This window comes from Oryctolagus cuniculus, chromosome 8 (genome assembly GCF_964237555.1).
Source record: "Oryctolagus cuniculus chromosome 8, mOryCun1.1, whole genome shotgun sequence".
NCBI classification, from domain to species: domain Eukaryota; kingdom Metazoa; phylum Chordata; class Mammalia; order Lagomorpha; family Leporidae; genus Oryctolagus; species Oryctolagus cuniculus.
The window spans coordinates 9,791,794-9,810,107 of NC_091439.1; the positions used below are offsets into that span (position 1 = coordinate 9,791,794).

At 41.4% G+C, this 18,314-nt stretch overlaps 1 protein-coding gene across 7 annotated transcripts in view; it reads left to right on the forward strand.

Moving 5' to 3' along the window:
* Positions 1–18,314, forward strand: part of MND1 (meiotic nuclear divisions 1) — an 88,801-nt gene that overhangs the window by 63,796 nt on the left and 6,691 nt on the right. For 2 of the 7 annotated variants that reach the window (XR_011378211.1, XR_007909342.2), the window contains exons 6-8: positions 1,594–1,708; positions 9,556–9,669; positions 17,362–17,406. Coding sequence is in view for 4 of the 7 variants with exons in the window: in XM_008267299.4 (XP_008265521.2) it covers positions 1,594–1,708; positions 17,362–17,406 (160 nt within the window). In the remaining 3 variants the exon portion in view is untranslated. Of the gene's footprint in view, positions 1–1,593; positions 1,709–9,555; positions 9,670–14,483; positions 14,578–17,361; positions 17,407–18,314 lie in introns of those variants that run through there. The other 5 variants (XM_008267299.4, XM_051819952.2, XR_011378210.1 and 2 more) reach the window with 4 other exon arrangements.

An 18,314-nucleotide genomic window follows, 5' to 3' on the forward strand; every position in this document is an offset into this window, starting at 1 on the left:
CCCATGTGATGGCAGGACCTCAAGTTCTTGGGCCATCTTCTGCTTTCCCAGGCACATTAGTAGGAAGCTGGATCAGAAGTGTGGAGTGGCCAGGACTTGAATCAGCAGCCTGTGATAAAATGCAGGTGTCAAGTGGCAACTGAAGCTGCCGCCCCACAACTCCCACCCCTGGAGTTATTTTTAGATCTCCTGAGCTTTGCTGTCTAATATGAGATATACTAACCATATGTGGCTATTTAAACTAAAATTAGATACAATTAAATTCAGTTTCTCAGTCATAGTAGCCACATATCATGTACTGAGGAGTCAGTGTGAGCTAGTGACTCCTGCCTTGAAGAGCGCAGATCTAGAGCGTTTCTGTCCACGCAGAGAGTTTGTTGGCTTGAGCTGCTTCAGAGCATGCTGCTCTGAGGATGCATTCTCTGTGCAGAGTGTCTGCAAAGGAGCTGTCCTCATTTTGCAGCCAAAGGAAACGGCTAAAAACAAAAGTAGTAAAGTACAAATACCAACTACAGGATAGCAAAGATCCTTAGACAAGTCTCATTTAGGCAGCTTGAACTTTACTCAATTTTGCCTCAGATTTATCTTATAATACTGTACCATAATCTTTGCTAGCATTTGATTTTTTGTTTGTATTTACTTTTGAGTTTTCATAAATATGAGTTTGAATGCCTATTGTACCTTGACTACCTGCTAGATCTACAGCTAGAAATTTCAAATGGTGTTTATTGAATTACATTGTAATTAAAACATTTATTTTGGGGGTCCAGCACTGTGTGGTAGTAGGCTAAGGCTCTGCCTGCACCGCCAGCATCCCAAGTGGGCACTGGTTCCTGACCCGGCTGCACCTCTTCCAATCCAGCTCTCTGCTATGGCCTAGGAAAACAGTGGAAGATGGCCCAAATACGTGGGCCCTGCACATAAGTAGGAGAGCTAGAGGAAGCTCTTGGCTCCTGGCTTCAGATCAGCCCAGCTCTGGCCATTGTAGCCATTTGGGGAGTGAACCAGTGGATGGAAGACCTTTCTCTCCCTCTCTCTCTCTGTAACTCTGCCTCTCAAATAATTAAATAAAGCCTTACAAAAAAGAATAAAGCTTTATTCTGGTTTACTTTTAAAGTGTCAGGAGACCTCCGGCTTCAATTCTGTTCATTCTGGTATGCTAGAATATTTATAAAACTTAACTTTTCAACCTGTAAGGATGATTATCTAGAATATTTTTAAAGATAATTTTATAGTGAATCATACTGCTATAAAGTACTACTTAAATATAGACACAATCTTGTGAAATTACATAAAGAGTAGTACAGTATTTTTCCTTATGTGATGACATCATCTTTGAGTTAGCATAATTTAACCTCATTTATTTTATTACCACTCAGCTGTTTAATATATATGTGAAAGATGAGTGAGGTTTCAGAGAAGGACAAGAATTGAGCTTGTTTTTACACTGTGACTATATGTATGTAATATAGTATATATCAAAAAACCTAATGCACAGCATGTGTCAGAAATAAAGTGTTTATAAAATGTATTACCTCATAACATACGGGATTTTGTTTGTCTGAATTGAACATGAAACAATTTGGAATGTAGGAAGAACGAGCCATGATAGCAAAAGAGCTTTCTTCACTGCGGGAAGAAAGGGACCAACTAAAAGCAGAAGTGGAGAAATACAAGGAATGTGACCCACAAGTTGTGGAAGAAATACGTGAGTTATACCTCAACATGAGGGTCTTTAACTGTGTGAATGAAAGAGACTTTTTTTCTGATTGCCTGGTATTCTGGTATCCATTCTCTATGTATAGGAGAAAATAAAACCAGTTAACTTGGTGTTTTGAATGCTGTCATTTTATATGTGTAACATAATAGGAAAAGATGACCTTAATGTTTCCATTAAGGAGTCTAGTGTTAAAGCTCTAAACAGTGTCATTGTAAGCATTTCAGAAGTACAGAGGTGAATGGGGTACAAAGAAAGAGACAGGTATAACCACAAGAAACTGAGGAGCCAGTGAGAGAACTACTTTGGTCCTCAATTCTTGAAAGAATCCCACCCTTATCGCCCCAGAAAAAAGACACCATATGATGGTATTGGAGTGTGTAATTGAAGGCTTTGAAAGAAATTGAAGATATTTGCTACTTTAAAATCACCCTGAGGATAGTTTGCATTTAATGTGGCCTAGTCCTTCATGGAATTTTTTTACAATTAAAAATGGGTAAATAGTTCAGTTAGTGTACACATAAATCTGAAGTTAAACTTCATGTTAGATACCAGTCCCTGTTTAGCTCCACTGCAGGAAGCACAGTTGATACAAATGGAGTGCCCAGCCTGAATGGTCTTAGGTGGAGGCTTTGCTTTAGCAGTTGAGGTGCTATTTTTAGAGAGGTAAAGGCAGAATTCCTAAGCCAGCAAATTCTCTGTCAATCAAGTGTTTTGGGAGACATGTTAGCAGGAGAAAGCCCTACCCAAATGTGCTACCAAACTAACCCCTATCTGTTTGAAAGTTGTAACCAACCGTCAGCTAGCCCTCGAGGAGCACGAGCACACTGCAGCAGCAGGGACGAGGTAGTAAGCCTGTGATTCTTCAAAGGAGGTGCATCAGATGTGTGTGCCTTGTCTAGGGTAGCATCTCAAGACGGAGAACCTGAGGGGCAGATTTCTTACCCAGTTTTAATGCTTTCAGGTGATTCATTTTCGTGGTCAAAATGGCTGTCCATTCTAGCAGTTCATCATAAAAAATCTGTTTTTACAGTAACCAAATCTGATGCTTGTTTCCCTTCTTCCTGATGTCAGTTTTGTGCAAATCTTATACTTTTTCCTTGGAGTTCTATCTCTTGCCTTGCCTATTTCGTTCTCTTTTGTGTCTACAGCCTACAGCTCTTGGCTACACCCAGTAACAGTTCAGCTTTTCTGCTTCGCTGTCCCCATCGGACTGCCACAGCTGTTTTCTTTGGACAGGTGACCCTGAATGACATCACGACCAGTTGTGACTTCCCATCCTCAGTCTTTTTCATGATTTTGACATCGTCTGATTAGGAAAGGCTGGAAACCCTTATTAGGCTTATTAAGCCACTCAGACCTCCACTAATGGGGATGATGAGCCAGGGGTCATTTTGAGGTCAAAGCAATCAACAGTGATAGAGAGCTATGCCCAACTGATGGATGACATGGAAAACTTTCATTTCAGGAATGTGACGTCAGATGCTGCCATTCCTTCGTATCTAAACCAGGCAGCAGTGTTAGCCAGCACCGCACCTCCTGAAAGGGTAACAAGACTTGAAGAGGGACAGTTTCAGGGCGTACGCAAGAGGGTGGGTTTCTGGAGAGTGGGATAGCACAACTGAGGAGGAACCGCAGTTGAAATTTTATACTGATTTCCTGCATTCTGCTGTCCATGTCATCTCTTGAGTTTAGAAGTTTAGAAATTTATTTTCCAACCCAAGGAAAAAATGCCATTATGAATATTATGCAGGATATGGGCCTGAGAGAAGAAAAATAAAGCTTTCTGGATTTCAGGGAATTAAGACACTTTATCATTTTTCACCATTATCAGACCTAGATTATCTCTTAATGGTTATATATTCAGCCATGTAAAGTGATCTATGTGCTTGAATTAATTTTGATAAATCTTTAGATATATATTTTTTATAAGATTCATTTATTTATTTGAAAGGCAGAGTTACAGACAGGGAGAGAGAGAGAGAGAGAGGTCTTCCATCTGCTGGTTCACTCCTCAAATGACTGCAACAGCTGTAGCTGGGCCAATCTGAAGCCAGCAGCCAGGAGCTTTCGCCAGGTCTCTCACACAGGTTCAGGAGCCCAAGCTCTTGGGCCATTTTCTACTGCTTTCCTAGGCCATTAGCAGAGAGCTGGATCAGAAGAGAAGCAGCTGGGACACGAACTGACACCCATGTGGGATGCTGGCACTGTGGGTGGAGGCTTAACATACTATGCCATAATGCCAGCCTCTTGATTTTTTATCTGAGGCTAAGAGTCCTTCCTTCTCTCTTGTGCAGATCTTTTGTTTGTTTTATAAGATTTGTTTATTTATTTGAAAGAAAGAGGGAGAGACAGAGAAATCTTCCATCTGCCGTTTCACTCCCAAGATGGCTGCAACAGTCTGCACTAGGCCAAGCTGAAGCCAGGAGCTCATCTGGGTCTCCCACATGGGTGGCAGGGTCCCAAGCACTTGGACCCTCTTTCATTGCTTTCTCAGGGCATCAGCAAGGGAACTGGATCAGAAGTAGAGTAGCCAGAACACAAACCAGAGCCCATATGGGATGCCGGCATAGCAGGTAGCATCTTTATCCGTTTCAACACACCACCGGCCCCATTGTGCAGTCTTTTTACTTCATTAAAAATAATCTACTTTTAGGCAGAGCTTTAATTATAGAAAACTTAAAACATTTTATAGATATGTAGAATAATTATTACATAAATATTTTAGATATGAGAGGTAGGATATCTTTTTCTAAGGAAAGCCACTAAACTACCATCCTAAGAAAAATAAACTGTCAAAATCTGTATATCTGTAAAAACATTTTTAGATCAAGTACAGTTCATACTTTATGAGAAATGTTCAGTTCCTCTGCTTTTAAAGTTCAGAATAACAAACATGAAACTGCATTCAATTGCAGCACTTCTGCTCCCAGCCAAGAGTGTAAAGGCCTCCAGATTTATCTTCCCTTCTTAAACCAACCAAAATGGATGAAATAGCGGTTTTTAATAATTGCTATCAGGCTACAGCAGGCAATGGTTCTTTGAGAGAGGAAGCAGGTAAAATGAGCCCTACACTTGGCCCAGCTTATTTTGTTGAGAGAGTTTTCCTGGCTGCAGCACATGAGGGAGAACCCAGGCAAAGCTCTGTAGTTTCCGGAGTTGAAATGGAGCAGAGATCCAGGAAGAGTAATACAGTAAGAGTTCAGAGAATAGTGTACGAGAGAGAGTTGCACAGAAAGAACTCTGGCTATATCTAGAGGGTGTCCCTCAGGTATTCAGTCCAACTGTGGAGACTATCCCCAGGCAGTAGGTAGAGTTCTCAAGGAAGCCTTGCCTCTGTAAAGGGGAGTGATTAACCCTAGACTCTGCTTTGGCTCTGCTAATAAGCCATAGACCAAGACTTGAAAGCATCACACAATTGCCAAGTAACTTAGATACAGCCCAGAACAAATCTCAAGAATATTTATAAGAATACCAAAATATTTAGCAGCCAAAACAATAAGATTTGTTATAGGTGGCAAATAAGCAAAGATCACCAGGCATACAGAGAAGTAGGAAGCATTCATAAAGAGCAGAATGGTCTTATCAAAAATCATCATCATCAAAACTGATCCAGAAAGTAAAATTAGCAGACCCAAACATTTAAAAAGTTACTTTCATTGTATTCTAGCTTTTCAAAAGCAAAGTAGAAACCTGGAAGATATAAAAATATAGCTATCAGGCGCGGTGTGCCGGCCGCAGTGCGCTGGCTGCAGCGGCCATTGGAGGGTGAACCCACAGCAAAGGAAGACCTTTCTCTCTGTCTCTCTCTCTCACTGTCCACTCTGCCTGTCCAAATAAATAAATAAATAAATAATATATAGCTATCAAACTTCTGACCATGGCAGCTACCACATCTGACAGGAAAAGTACACTGACTTGGGTTAGATTCGACAGAAAGAAGGAGCAGTGTATTTAAAGACCTAGCAATAGAAGCTGAAGTGAAGAGGTAATTTAAAAAGCATGAAAATAGCATCCAAGATCTGTAGGACAACTGCAAGTGTCCTAATAAATGTGATTGAAATCTCAAAAGGAGTCACGGATGGGAGGTTGGTGAATCAGAAAAATATCTGAAGAAATAAGAGCTAATATTTTTCGAATTTGATGAAATATAAAAACCTACAGATCCAAGAAACCTGAATAGTTCAATAGAAGATGCCGGTGATCTTGTCACTAACTTTAGAGAACTTTTAGACTTTGACCTTTACTCAGCTCCAGATTTCCTTTCCAAGTGAAATTACTGTTTTTAAAATGTGTTTCTTGATGATGGATTTAATAGGATTTCAGCTGTCATGTTAGTGTAGAACATATTACACTGGATTAAAGGATTATGAGTTTCACAAATGGATTTTAATAGGTTTTTTGTTAAAGATTTATTTATTCGAGAGGCAAAGTTAGAGGGAGACAGAGAGAAATGTTGTCCATCCCCTGGTTCGCTCCTCAAATGGCCACAACGGCCAGAGCTGGGCCATTCTGGAGCCAGGAGCCATGTCTCCCACATGGGTACAGGGTACCAAGCACTTGGGCAGTCCTCCGCTGCTTTCCCAGACCGTTATCAGGGACCTGGATTGGAAGTGGAACAGCCAGGATTTGAACCAGTGCCCATATGGGATGCTGGCACTTCAGGCAGAGGCTTAACCTACTATACCACAGTGCCAGCCTCTAGGATATAGTTCTTAATAGCACCCATATTGTAGTGCTCAGGCTTATCTCTAAGTATATTTTGAAATATAATTTGTAATAATAGTGATAACCTTTTGTTCATATAGCCATGTGTTTGTATCATTTACATCTCTGTAATGCCTGCAAGAATTATTGACATTTTGACATTTTCTTAGAAATCAACAGCCAGGAACCAGTGTTGGGGCATAGCAAGTTAAGCTGCCACTTAGAACACTGGCATCCATATCAGAGTGCCAATTCAAATCCCAGCTGCTCCACTTGCAATCCAGCTACCTGCTGATGCGCCTGGAAAAACAGCAGATGATGGAGTACTTGAGTCCCTGTACCCATGTGGAACACCCAGATGCACTTCTGAGCTCCTGACTCTAACTTGGCCCAACCCTGACCTTGCAGCCATTTGGGGAGTTAATCAAAGGATAGAAGAGCTTTCTCTCTCTCTCTGCCTTTCAAACAAAATCAATAAATTCTCATTATAGAATTTTTAATTCTAAAAAAAAATGCCAGATGCCAGTGAAAATGGTAGACAGTATCTGAAAATTCACCTCTCTAGGAAAGCTCATAAAAATTGTCACAACTAACTTTTTAAGAACTGTGGAAATTAAACAAAAACTTTGAGAGCCTATTAGAGGACAGTGGCCAAAGCTCAGTAATAGTGAATCTTGTGGTATTTTAATTTGCCGATTCTTATTCCCCATCCTCCATCTCAGCAGTAGCCTTCCAAGATCACAAACGTCAACTGCTGTTGTCAGAGGGAACAGAATGCACGTGGAGCTCTTTGAGAGAGTCGGTCCTAAACAGTTGTCATTATTTACGTGCCTGATGGCGCCCTGAAAGATACCAATGAAAGGCTTGTCTAAGGACCTGGCATGGAGCCCAGTGCTAATAGCTTCTCCCCAGGAAGTGTTTGTCTAAAGCAATTACTGGCAAGAATTTTAACTTCACAGCTGTATTAAGTAATGTATAACAGTTAAGGCAAATAGTAGACTCATCAAAAACTTAAAAGGAGAAGCTGAAGAAGACACCTATCAGTGCCTTGAGAAATGATATATTCCTGAAAATCTAGAAGGCTACATGCATACCTAGGGCTTCTCACACTTTCAGTAAAGACAAGAGAAGGTTCAGAGTCCACGTGGAGCTGACCTTAATGCTCCAAGTAGGAAGTGAAAACGGAGGCAGAGTTGTAGATTAGCTGAGTGTTAATCTTGCCCCAACACACACACACATACACACACACAGTCTTTGAACATCTTTAAAAAAAAAAAAAAAAAAAGATTATTTATTTGAAAGTCAGAGTTACACAGAGAGAAGGAGAGGCAGAGAGAGAGAGGTCTTCCATTCCGCTGGTTCATTCCCCAGGAGGCTGCAACAGCTGGAGCTGTGCTGATCTGAAGCCAGTAGCAAGGAGTTTGTTCCAGGTCTCCCACGTGAGTGCAGAAGCCCAAGGACTTGGGCCATCTTCTGCTTTCCTAGGCCATAGCAGAGAGCTGGATCGGAAGTGGAGCAGCCGGGACTTGAACCAGTGTCTGTACGGGATGCCGGCACTGCAAGAGGCAGCTTTACCTGCTGTGCACAGCATCAGCCCCTGCAGACCTGCAGACCCTTTTTCAAAGAGCCCCTTTGCAAAGAGATTTAGTCCAGGTGTTTAAGCAAATTTCTGTTTAGTCAGTAGCTGACCACTAAGCTGAGTAAAGATTTGAGTGTCCAGACTTAACAAAGAACACAGACTACAAAATTAGTTCAGAGAAGCCACTAAACAAAGAAATGTTAACAGTTAAAACACTAAAGAAGGGCAACTCTGATTTTTCCAAGTTGCCTCAATATATTATTTTAAATTATTCTTGAGGATGCTTAGATGTTAGGCTTATGAGACAGCTGCTTTGAGCCAGCTGTTTTAAATGTTTGAAGATCAAAAGGAAAGTCTAAGAATGCTATCTCACCAAAGAGACCACATCAGTAAAGAGGCAGAAAATATTTAAAAGTAACCAAATAGAAAATCTGAAGTTGAAAGCTATAGTAACTGAAATGAAAAATGCACTGTAAGAATTGATAATGGGTTTGACCAAGCAGAAGAAAAATCAGTAAACTTGAAGATATTTGAAATTTTCCAAGTCTGAAGAACAGAGAGAATAAGGAAATATTAGCAGAGACTTAAAGATCCATGGGATGCGATCAAGAGTGCCAGTGCACACAATGGAAATTCCAGAAGCAAAGCGGGAAAGGAAAGGGATAAAAAGAATATTTGAAGAAATAATAGCTGAGACTTGATGAAAAACATTAATGCACACATAAGAAAAGCCCAGTGAACTCCAAATAGTTGAAGCTCCAAGAGATCCATGAATCGGGATCAGATTGTCTAAAGCAAAGATAAAGAGAGTTTTGAAACTGACAAGAAAAAAACAATGCATCACAGACAAGAGATCTTCAGTGAGATTAGCAGCTTGTTTCTTGTTAGAAATCCTAGAGGCCAAAAGCATTGGGATGGCATATTTAAAGTGCTGAAAGAAAAACCTGTCAACCAAGAATTCTGTATTCAGAAGCATTTACCTTTAAATTTAAAGGCAAAGTAGGATATTTTCAGTTGGAGCAGGTGTTTGGGGTAGCGGGTTATGCTGCCACGCCTCCACTTCTGATCCAGCTTTTTTGGGCAAGCACGTTGGTGCAGTGTGTAGGTTAAGCAGCTGCTTGGGATGCCTGCACCCCGTATTACAATACCAGTTTGAATCCTGCTTCTGATCCAGTTGCTTGCTTTTATGCCTGGGAAGAATCAGATGATGGCTCAAGTACTTGATTCCTGCCACACATGTGGAAGACTGAGATGGATTTCTTAGCTCCTGGCTTTCACCTGGCCCAGCCTTAGCTTTTGTGGATATTTGGGGAAGTGAACCAACAAATGGAAAAATCTGTCTGTCTCTGTCTCTTGCTGTCACTCTACCTTTCCAAATGAATAATAAAATTTTTTTAAAAAAATGATATTCTCTTTATAAAAAAAAGAAATAGACAAAAATGAATTTCTGCTTGGGGCATTTATGTTTGGTACAATTCTGCCTAAATAAAAAAGAATAAAGAAAAAATGCATATTCTTAGGTAAATATTAACTAAAACTTTGTCATTAGCAGACCTACCCTACAAAAAATACTAACGGGAGCTCTTCAGACTGAAGTGAAAGGACACTAGACCATTGCTTGTTCAGCATGAAGAAATACATCACAATGATAAAGATTACTACATAGGTAAATATAAAGGACAGTACAAAGAGCCTTCAGAAAGTTCATGGAAAATTATATTATGAAAATGAGTATTATGAACCAACTGTGCATGGATTTCAAAAAATTATATGCCCAAATCAACTTAAAAATGTATTTACTCGAAAAGCAGAGAGACAGAGGTCTCACATCCATTGGTTCACTTCCCAAAGGCCTACAGTGACTGGGACTAGGAAACCAGATGTGGTTCTGGGTCTCATGTGGGTTACATAGGCCCAAGTGCTTGAGCTGTCATCCTGCTTCCAAGAGTGTGCATTAGCAGTGAGCTGGAATTGAGTGGAGCGAGGACTTGAACATGGTACTGTAGTATGAGTTAGCATCTCAAGTAGTGTCTTAACTACTGCAGCAAACTCTCCTAAGTTTATCATTGAATTTCATTTTTCCACTTACATTTTGAAGTATTGCATATACATGTATTTTTGTTTCTATTTCCCTTTGTTCTATCTGATTTAAAACACAACTACATAAAGCAACAAAAATAAATCTACATGAGGAGTCTTCCAAAAATTCATGGAAGGTCAGGTGTTTGGCCTGGTTGTTAAGATGCCAGTTCAGATATTCATATTCTGTATTGTAGGACCTGGGTTAAATACTGACTAGCTACTGACTCCAGCAATGTATAAAATGAAATTTCCTACAATAACAGCATAAAGTGGGGCATGAAAGAATGGAGTTTTATAGAAGCAAAGTTTTTGTGTACTGTTTATTAATATGAACTAGATTGTCATAAATTAAGAATTTTTTTTTTTTTTTTTTTTTTGACAGGCAGAGTGGACAGTGAGAGAGAGAGAGAGAGAAAGGTCTTCCTTTGCTGCTGGTTCACCCTCCAATGGCCGCCGCTGCAGCCGGCGCACCGCGCTGATCCGATGGCAGGAGCCAGGAGCCAGGTGCTTTTCCTGGTCTCCCATGGGGTGCAGGGCCCAAGCACCTGGGCCATCCTCCACTGCACTCCCTGGCCATAGCAGAGAGCTGGCCTGGAAGAGGGGCAACCGGGACAGAATCCGGCACCCCGACCGGGACTAGAACCCGGTGTGCCGGCGCCGCAAGGTGGAGGATTAGCCTATTGAGCCACGGCGCCGGCTAAATTAAGATTTTTTAAAAGATTTGTTTATTTGAAAGGCAGAGATACAAAGAGAGAAGGAGAGGAAGAGGGGGGTCTCCCATCCTCTGATTCATTCCCTAAATGGCCACATTGGCCAGTGCTGAGCCATCCACCAATGCTTTCCCAGGCACATCAGGGAACTGGATCAGAAGTGAAACCGGTGCCCATGTAGGATGCCAGCATTGTCGGTGGAGGCTTAACCTTCTATGCCACCGTACTGGCCCTGATCAATTAAGATACTAATAGCAAGGGCTGGTGCTATGGCATAGTAGGCTAAGCTGTGGCACCAGCATCCCGTATGGGTGCTGGTTTGTGTCCTGGCTGCTCTTCTTCCAATCCAGTTCTCTGTTTATGGCCTGCGAAAGCAGTGGAAGATGCCCAAGTGCTTGGGTCCCTGCACATATATGGGAGATCCCAAAGAAGCTCCTGGATCCTGACTTCAGATCCACCCAGCTCCTGCCATTGCAGCCACATGGGGAGTGAACCAGTGGATGGAAGGCCTTTCTGTCTGTCTCTCCCTCTCTGTAACTCTGCCTCTCAAATAAATAAATAAACATCTTAAAAAAAAAAAAAAAAAAAAACAGATCCTAGTAGCAATCTCTAGGGCAATTATTAAGAAAATAATCCAAAAATATTTAGTAAAAGTTACTGCAGGAAAATTAATGGTAGACTAAAAAACATCCATTTGGCCGGCACCACGGCTCAATAGGCTAATCCTCCGCCTGTGGCGCTGGCACCCCGGGTTCTAGTCCCAGTCAGGGCGCCGGATTCTGTCCCGGTCGCTCCTCTTCCTGTCCAGCTCCCTGCTGTGGCCCAGGAGTGCAGTGGAGGATGGCCCAAGTGCTTGGGCCCTGCACCCTCATGGGAGACCAGGAGAAGCACCTGTCTCCTGGCCTTAGATCAGCGCAATGTGCTGACCGCAGCGCACCAGCCACAGCGGCCATTTGGGGGGTGAACCAATGGAAAAGGAAGACCTTTCTCTCTGTCTCTCTCTCTCTCTCTCTCTCTCTCACTGTCCACTCTGTCAAATAAAAAAAAAAAGAAAAAAAAAAGTCCATTTAACCTGAAAGAAGGCAGTTGTGAAGGAACTGAGGGTCAAAACAGACATACAGAAAACAAATAGCAAAATTACAAATGTCAGTACTACCTTATGAGTAATTACACTAAATGAGAATGGGTTAATCTCTCCAATTAAAAGGTAGGGACTAGCAGAATAGAAGAAATCTTCTAAAACTGACTGTATATAAAAGACTCACATTAGATTCAGAAACACAGATTGTTGAAAGAAGTTTGATAAAAAAGACACACTATTCAAACAATAACCACAAAAGAACTGGAGCAACTAAACTAAGCCAGGTAAAATAAACTGTAAAACAACGATTGTTACTAGAGACAAGTATAACCTGTTATCGCAGTGATATAAGGGTCAATTTTTTAAGAAGAAATTACAATTGTATATCTTGTATACACTTAACAGTAGAGCACTAAATCATGCAAAACAAAAACTGCGGATTTAAGGGGGGACAGTCCAACCAGTCAATCTCCAGTGTCCCACTTTGACTGAGAGATAGAACAATAGAACACAGCGAGAAAATAGAAGAGGTAACCAGGTGAGCCATCCAAACCTTACAGCTTTAGGATCCTCCACCCAACAACAGCAGAATACACATTGACTATATTGAAAGGAACTGAAGTATACAATATGTCTGATAACAACGAAATGATGTTACATAAGAGAAGGAAGCTTGGGAAGCATAAAAACTTAGGGGATGCAATTATAGCAATATGCAGTGAGATATCTGTTAATATGTAAGCAAGGATATTTAAAAACCAGTGAGAAAGAAAGTTCTGAAATCAGTAATCTAGCCTTCCACCTTAAGAAACTAAGGACAGGGGCCAACACTGTGGCTTGTGCTGGTTCATGTCCCTGCTACTTAAACTTCCAATCCAGCTCCCTGCTAATGGCCTGGGAAAAGCAGCAGCAGATGGCCCAAGGGTTTGGGCCCCTGCCATCTACATGGCAGAGAGAGAAAAGAAAGAGATCTCAGGTTACAAAAATCAGCATTGAAGGAGGTAACATTACTGTTGACCCTAGGGTAATGAAGGGGAAAGCTGCGAACAATTATATGTCAGTAAATTTGATGACCTACATGAGCAAATGCCTAGAAAGATGAAGACTACCAAAATTGGTTCAGGCAAAGATAGCCTGACTGTATCTACTATGTGTAGATAGACTGAATTAGTAATCAAAATTCTCACAAGAAAAATTCCAGTCTCACTGGCAAAATTCTAAAGAATTAAAGTTTTGTTTTGTTTTGTTTTGTTTTGTTTTGTTTTGTTTTGTTTTATTAAGATGAAGAAATTTGATATATTTCATATATACAGATTTAGGAGCGTAGTGATACTTCCCATGCTACCTTCCGTCCCTCCCACGCTCCAACCTTCCCTCCTCCTCCCATTCTTATTTTAATTTTTACAATGACATACTTTTAGTTTATTTTATAATCATAAGCTTAACCCTCCATAAGCAATCAAATTGTAAAATGTCAATTTTGCTCACATATATTATTTTTTTTTGTACTCTGTTAGTTACCACTGATCAGGGAAAACATAAGTTTGTATTTTGGACAGGCTTATTTCACTAAGTATAATAGTATCCAGTTGCACCCATTTTATTGTGAAAGACAGAATTTCATTCTTTTTTACGGCTGAGTAGTATTCCATAGTATGTATGCACCACAGTTTCTTTATCCAGTCATCAGTTGATGGACATCTGAGCTAATTGTGAATTGAGCTGCAATAAACCTGGGGGTACAGATAGCTCTTTCATATGCTGATTTCATTTCATTTGGGTAAATTCCCAGGAATGGAATGGCTGGGTCATATGGTTGATCTGTTTTTAGGTTTCTGAGGAATCTCCATACTGTCTTCCACAATGGCTGCACTAGTTTACATTCCCACCAACAGTGTAATAGGATGCCTTTTCCTCCACATCCTCACCAGCATTTCAAATCTTTATTCATTCTTTGAGGTGATCAGTATTAACCTGATAACTGAAACTCAAAGACATCACAAGAAAACTAAAAATGAAATTACTTATGAATATTAGGTTCAAGAAGTCGCACTAGTAACAAAACAAATCCAGTAGCATATCAAAAGGAGTGAAATTTGTCCCAGGGATTCAAGGTTGATTCAACAGAAAAAAAATGAGTTAATGTAATGCAGCCTGTTTATAGAATAAAGTCGGAGGAGAGAACCACATGATTGTCCCAGGACAAGAAGAAAAAGTATTTGACAAAGTCTAAAACCCTTTCACGATTAAGACAGTCAACACACTAGGACTAGAAGTGGACTTCTTCAGCTGTTGGAAAGGCACCTACAAAAAAGCCACAGCATATATAATGAGTGTTGGGACGCTGAAAGCTTTTGAAAAAGTAGTAAAAACTGTTCTCAAATGGTATGATCTTCTGCATACATAAAAAACCCTAAACAATGTAAATAAGGTATTACTCCTAAGAAATGAGGTGAGCAAGTTTACAAAATATATAATGAATATTTTTAAAATGGGAAATAACAAGCATTGACAAGAAACTTGGACCTCTCAAATTGCTGGTAGGATTGTAAAATGGTGAAGACATTTTGGAAAACTGTGTGTCTGTTTCCCAAATGTTATACACAGCTACCATGTGAACCACCATTCCATCCCTGGATACATACCCTGGAGACCCGAAAATGCGTCCACGCAGAAATTAATAATTACTCATAATAACAGAAACAACCCAAATGTCCATCAACTGGTGAATGGATGTAAGTAAATTGTGGAATATAAATTAGCACCAAAAAACTACTGATATGTAGTACAAAATGGATAAAAGTTGAAAATACTGTGCTAAGAGATAGAAGCCAAACACTAAAGACCACAAATTGTATGTTTCATATGAAATATCCACAAAAAGGAAATCCATAGAGACAAAGTAGATTAGTGGTTGCCAGGGGCTGGGAGGATGGGGAATGTTGAGTGACTGCTCATCAATGCAAGATTTCCTTTTGGGTGATGAAGTGCTGTGGAATTAGGTAGTGGTGGTGGTTTTACAATCATGCAAATATAATAAAAAGCACTGAAGTACATATACTTTGGTATGGTGAATTCTGTGGTATATAAGATGCCACTTGGAATGCCCACATCCCATATCGGAGTGCCTGGGTTTGAGTCCTGGCTCCACTTCTGATTCCAGCTTGCTGCTGAAGTAGACCCTGGAAGGCAGCAGTGATGGTTCAAGGGTTTGGTCCTGCAACCCTCATGGGAGACCTGGATTGAGTTCTCAGCTCCTGGCTTTGGCCTCGACCAGCCCCAGCTGTTGTAGGCATCTGGGGAGTACGCCAATGTGTGGAAGATCTGTCTCTGACTCTGTGTGTCTCTATATTTCAAATAAATAAGGGTTCTTAAAAAACACCGGGGCTGATGCTGTGATGAGGTGGACTAAGCCTCTGCCTTTGGTGCTGGCATCCCATCTGGGCGCCGGTTCTAATCCTAGCTGCTCCATTTCCAATCCAGCTCTCTGCTGTGGCCTAGGAAAGCAGTAGAAGATGGCCCAAGTGCTCGGGCCCCTGTACCCATGTGAGAGACCTGGAAGAAGCTCCTGACTCCTGGCTTCGGATTGGCCCAGCTCTGGCCGTTGCAGCCACCTGGGGAGTGAACCAGCAGATGGAAGACCTCTCTCTGTTTGTCCCTCTCTGTCTGTAATTACCTCTGAAGTAAATAATAAATAAATAACACCATTTTAAATCATATTTATGCCCAATTGATCATAGGCCTGTTAAGCACTGTATAGATTAACTTCAAAGACAAAATATGTACAAATTTAGTGATAGGATATCTAATTAAATATATGAAGTAAATTATAAATATTTTCTCCTAAAGGTTATTCTCATTATCAGTAACTTCAAAAAATTTTTTGTTTATTTTTTATTTAGAAGAGTGATAAAGAGAGGTCTCCTGTGTGCTGATTCACTCCTCAAATGGTCACAACAGCCAGGACTGGGCCAGCCAGGAGCTCCATCCAGATCTCCCGCATCTGGGTGGCAGGAGCAGCCCAAGTAGTTGAGCCATCTTCTGCTGCCTTCCCAGGTGCATTCATAGTAAGTTGGATCAAAAGTGGAGCAGTTGGGGGCCAGCACTGTGGCTCAGAAGGTTAAGCCGTGGCCTGCAGCACCTGCATCCAATATGGGTGCTGGTTTGAGTCCCAGCTGCTCCACTTGTGGTCCAGCTCCCTACTAATGCTCCTGGGAAAGATGTAAAAGATAGCTCGGGTCCCTAGCTCCTGGCTTTGGCTTGGCCTATGCCTGATTGTTTCCACCATTTGGGGAGTGAACCAGCAGATGAGATCTGTCTTCTCTCTCTGTAACGCTGCCTTTCAAGTAAATAATCCTTTGAGAAAAAAAAAGTGGAGCAGTTGGAACTAACTGGCACTCTGATAGGAGATGCTGGCGTTCTAAGTGGCAACTTAACCCCCTGCACCACAGCTCCAGTCTTCACCACTAAAAAACAAAATTTGTGTTGTTTAACTTATTTGAGAGACACAGAGATAGTGTTCCCATCCCCTGGTTCACTTCCCAAATGCCAGTAACAGAAAGCGCTGAGCCAGGGCTGAAGCTAGGAGCCGGGAACTCAATCCCGGCCTCCCACATGAGGGAGGAACCTGCTTGAGCCATCACTGGTGCATCCTCAGGCCTGCATTGGCAGGAAGCTGGACTCAGGAGCCAGAGTTGGCCATCAGACACAGAGTTGGCCATCCGATACAGCTTGCAAGCATTTTAACCACACTAAATGCCCACTCCACTGCTACAATTTTTTTTAAAGATTTATTGATTTATTTGAAAGATTACAGAGAAAAGGGGGGAGGGGTCTTCCATCCACTAGTTCACTCCCCAGATGGCCACAAGGGCTGGAGCTGAGCCAGTCCGGAGCCAGGAGCCAGGAGCTTTTTCCAGGACTCCCACACGAATGCAAGGGCCAAGGACCTGGGCCATCTTCCACTGCCCTCCCAAGCCATGGCAGAGAACTGGATCAGAAGTGGAACAACTGGGACTCAAACCAGCACTGCAGGCAGCAGCTTTACCCGCTTTACCACAGTGCCAGCCCCTCTACAATTTTTTAAGGTCAGATTCATTGTGACCTAATATTTTATATATAGCAAAATTCTTACCTTTCAATTGTGCTGTATTTTGGTATGATAAGTTGTTTGAGAAACGTTTAAACTTATGTTGCCTTTAAAGGAACAAGTACAGTGATGGTGAACATTTAGTAAGGGAAATTGTTCATATTAGCTTTCTATTCGTGACTAATATAAATATAATATAATTTCCTTGGGAATTTGAGCAGGTTTGTAAGATACAGTGTTATACCACTCTTTGAGTTTTTTTTCATAGTTATTTCATATAAATTCTATTAAATGTACCCATTTTATAAAAACTTATTCCTGTGGAAAAAAATAAACCTATAGACAGCTGAAGATAATTTTATATATGTAAACTTACATATATAATTCTTTTTTAAGGTCAAGCAAATAAAATAGCCAAAGAAGCTGCTAACAGATGGACTGGTATGTATCTTAATGACAATATTAAACTATAGTTAAATATCTTGTGGAGTTAATGTAGTGTGAAGTTCAGTTGCCTTTGTGCTAGCTTTGTTCAAGAAATGAGATTTCTAGAAATAGATACGTTCCTCAAGTTTTTAGCTATTAAATCATTCCATTTAAGATTTTATTTTAGGCCGGCGCCGCGGCTCACTAGGCTAATCCTCCACCTAGCGGCGCCGGCACACCGGGTTCTAGTCCCGGTCGGGGCGCTGGATTCTGTCCCGGTTGCCCCTCTTCCAGGCCAGCCCTCTGCTGTGGCCAGGGAGTGCAGTGGAGGATGGCCCAGGTGCTTGGGCCCTGCACCCCATGGGAGACCAGGAAAAGCACCTGGCTCCTGGCTCCTGCCATCGGATCAGCGCGGTGCGCCGGCCGCAGCGTGCCAGCCGCGGCGGCCATTGGAGGGTGAACCAACGGCAAAGGAAGACCTTTCTCTCTGTCTCTCTCTCTCACTGTCCACTCTGCCTGTCCAAAAAAAAAAAAAAAAAAAGATTTTATTTTAATCTTACTGTGAGTAATTTTGTATCAGTTGCTTTTTAACCTTTGTGTTCAGAAGATACTCAGACACCTTTAAGAGTTTCATGGCATGTGTAAGATTTGTCTTTCTGTCGGTAGTGCAGTCTTGAGGGCTGCCTGTATGCCCAGCTATGTGATGGGTCTGTGCTGCATTTCCACAGTTCTCTTGTGAGGTAGCTAGGATTATCCTACCCAATTTTTAAGATGAAACTAAGACCCTTGGGAGTCCAGAGCCACACGTTTGCTTGGCGGTGGTGCAGGCGTTAAACTCAGATTTCTGATTCCAGAGTCCAAGCTCTTTCCTACTACAGGATAAGTCTGTTTTCATTTAACTATCTGAATAGCCCATCTGCCAG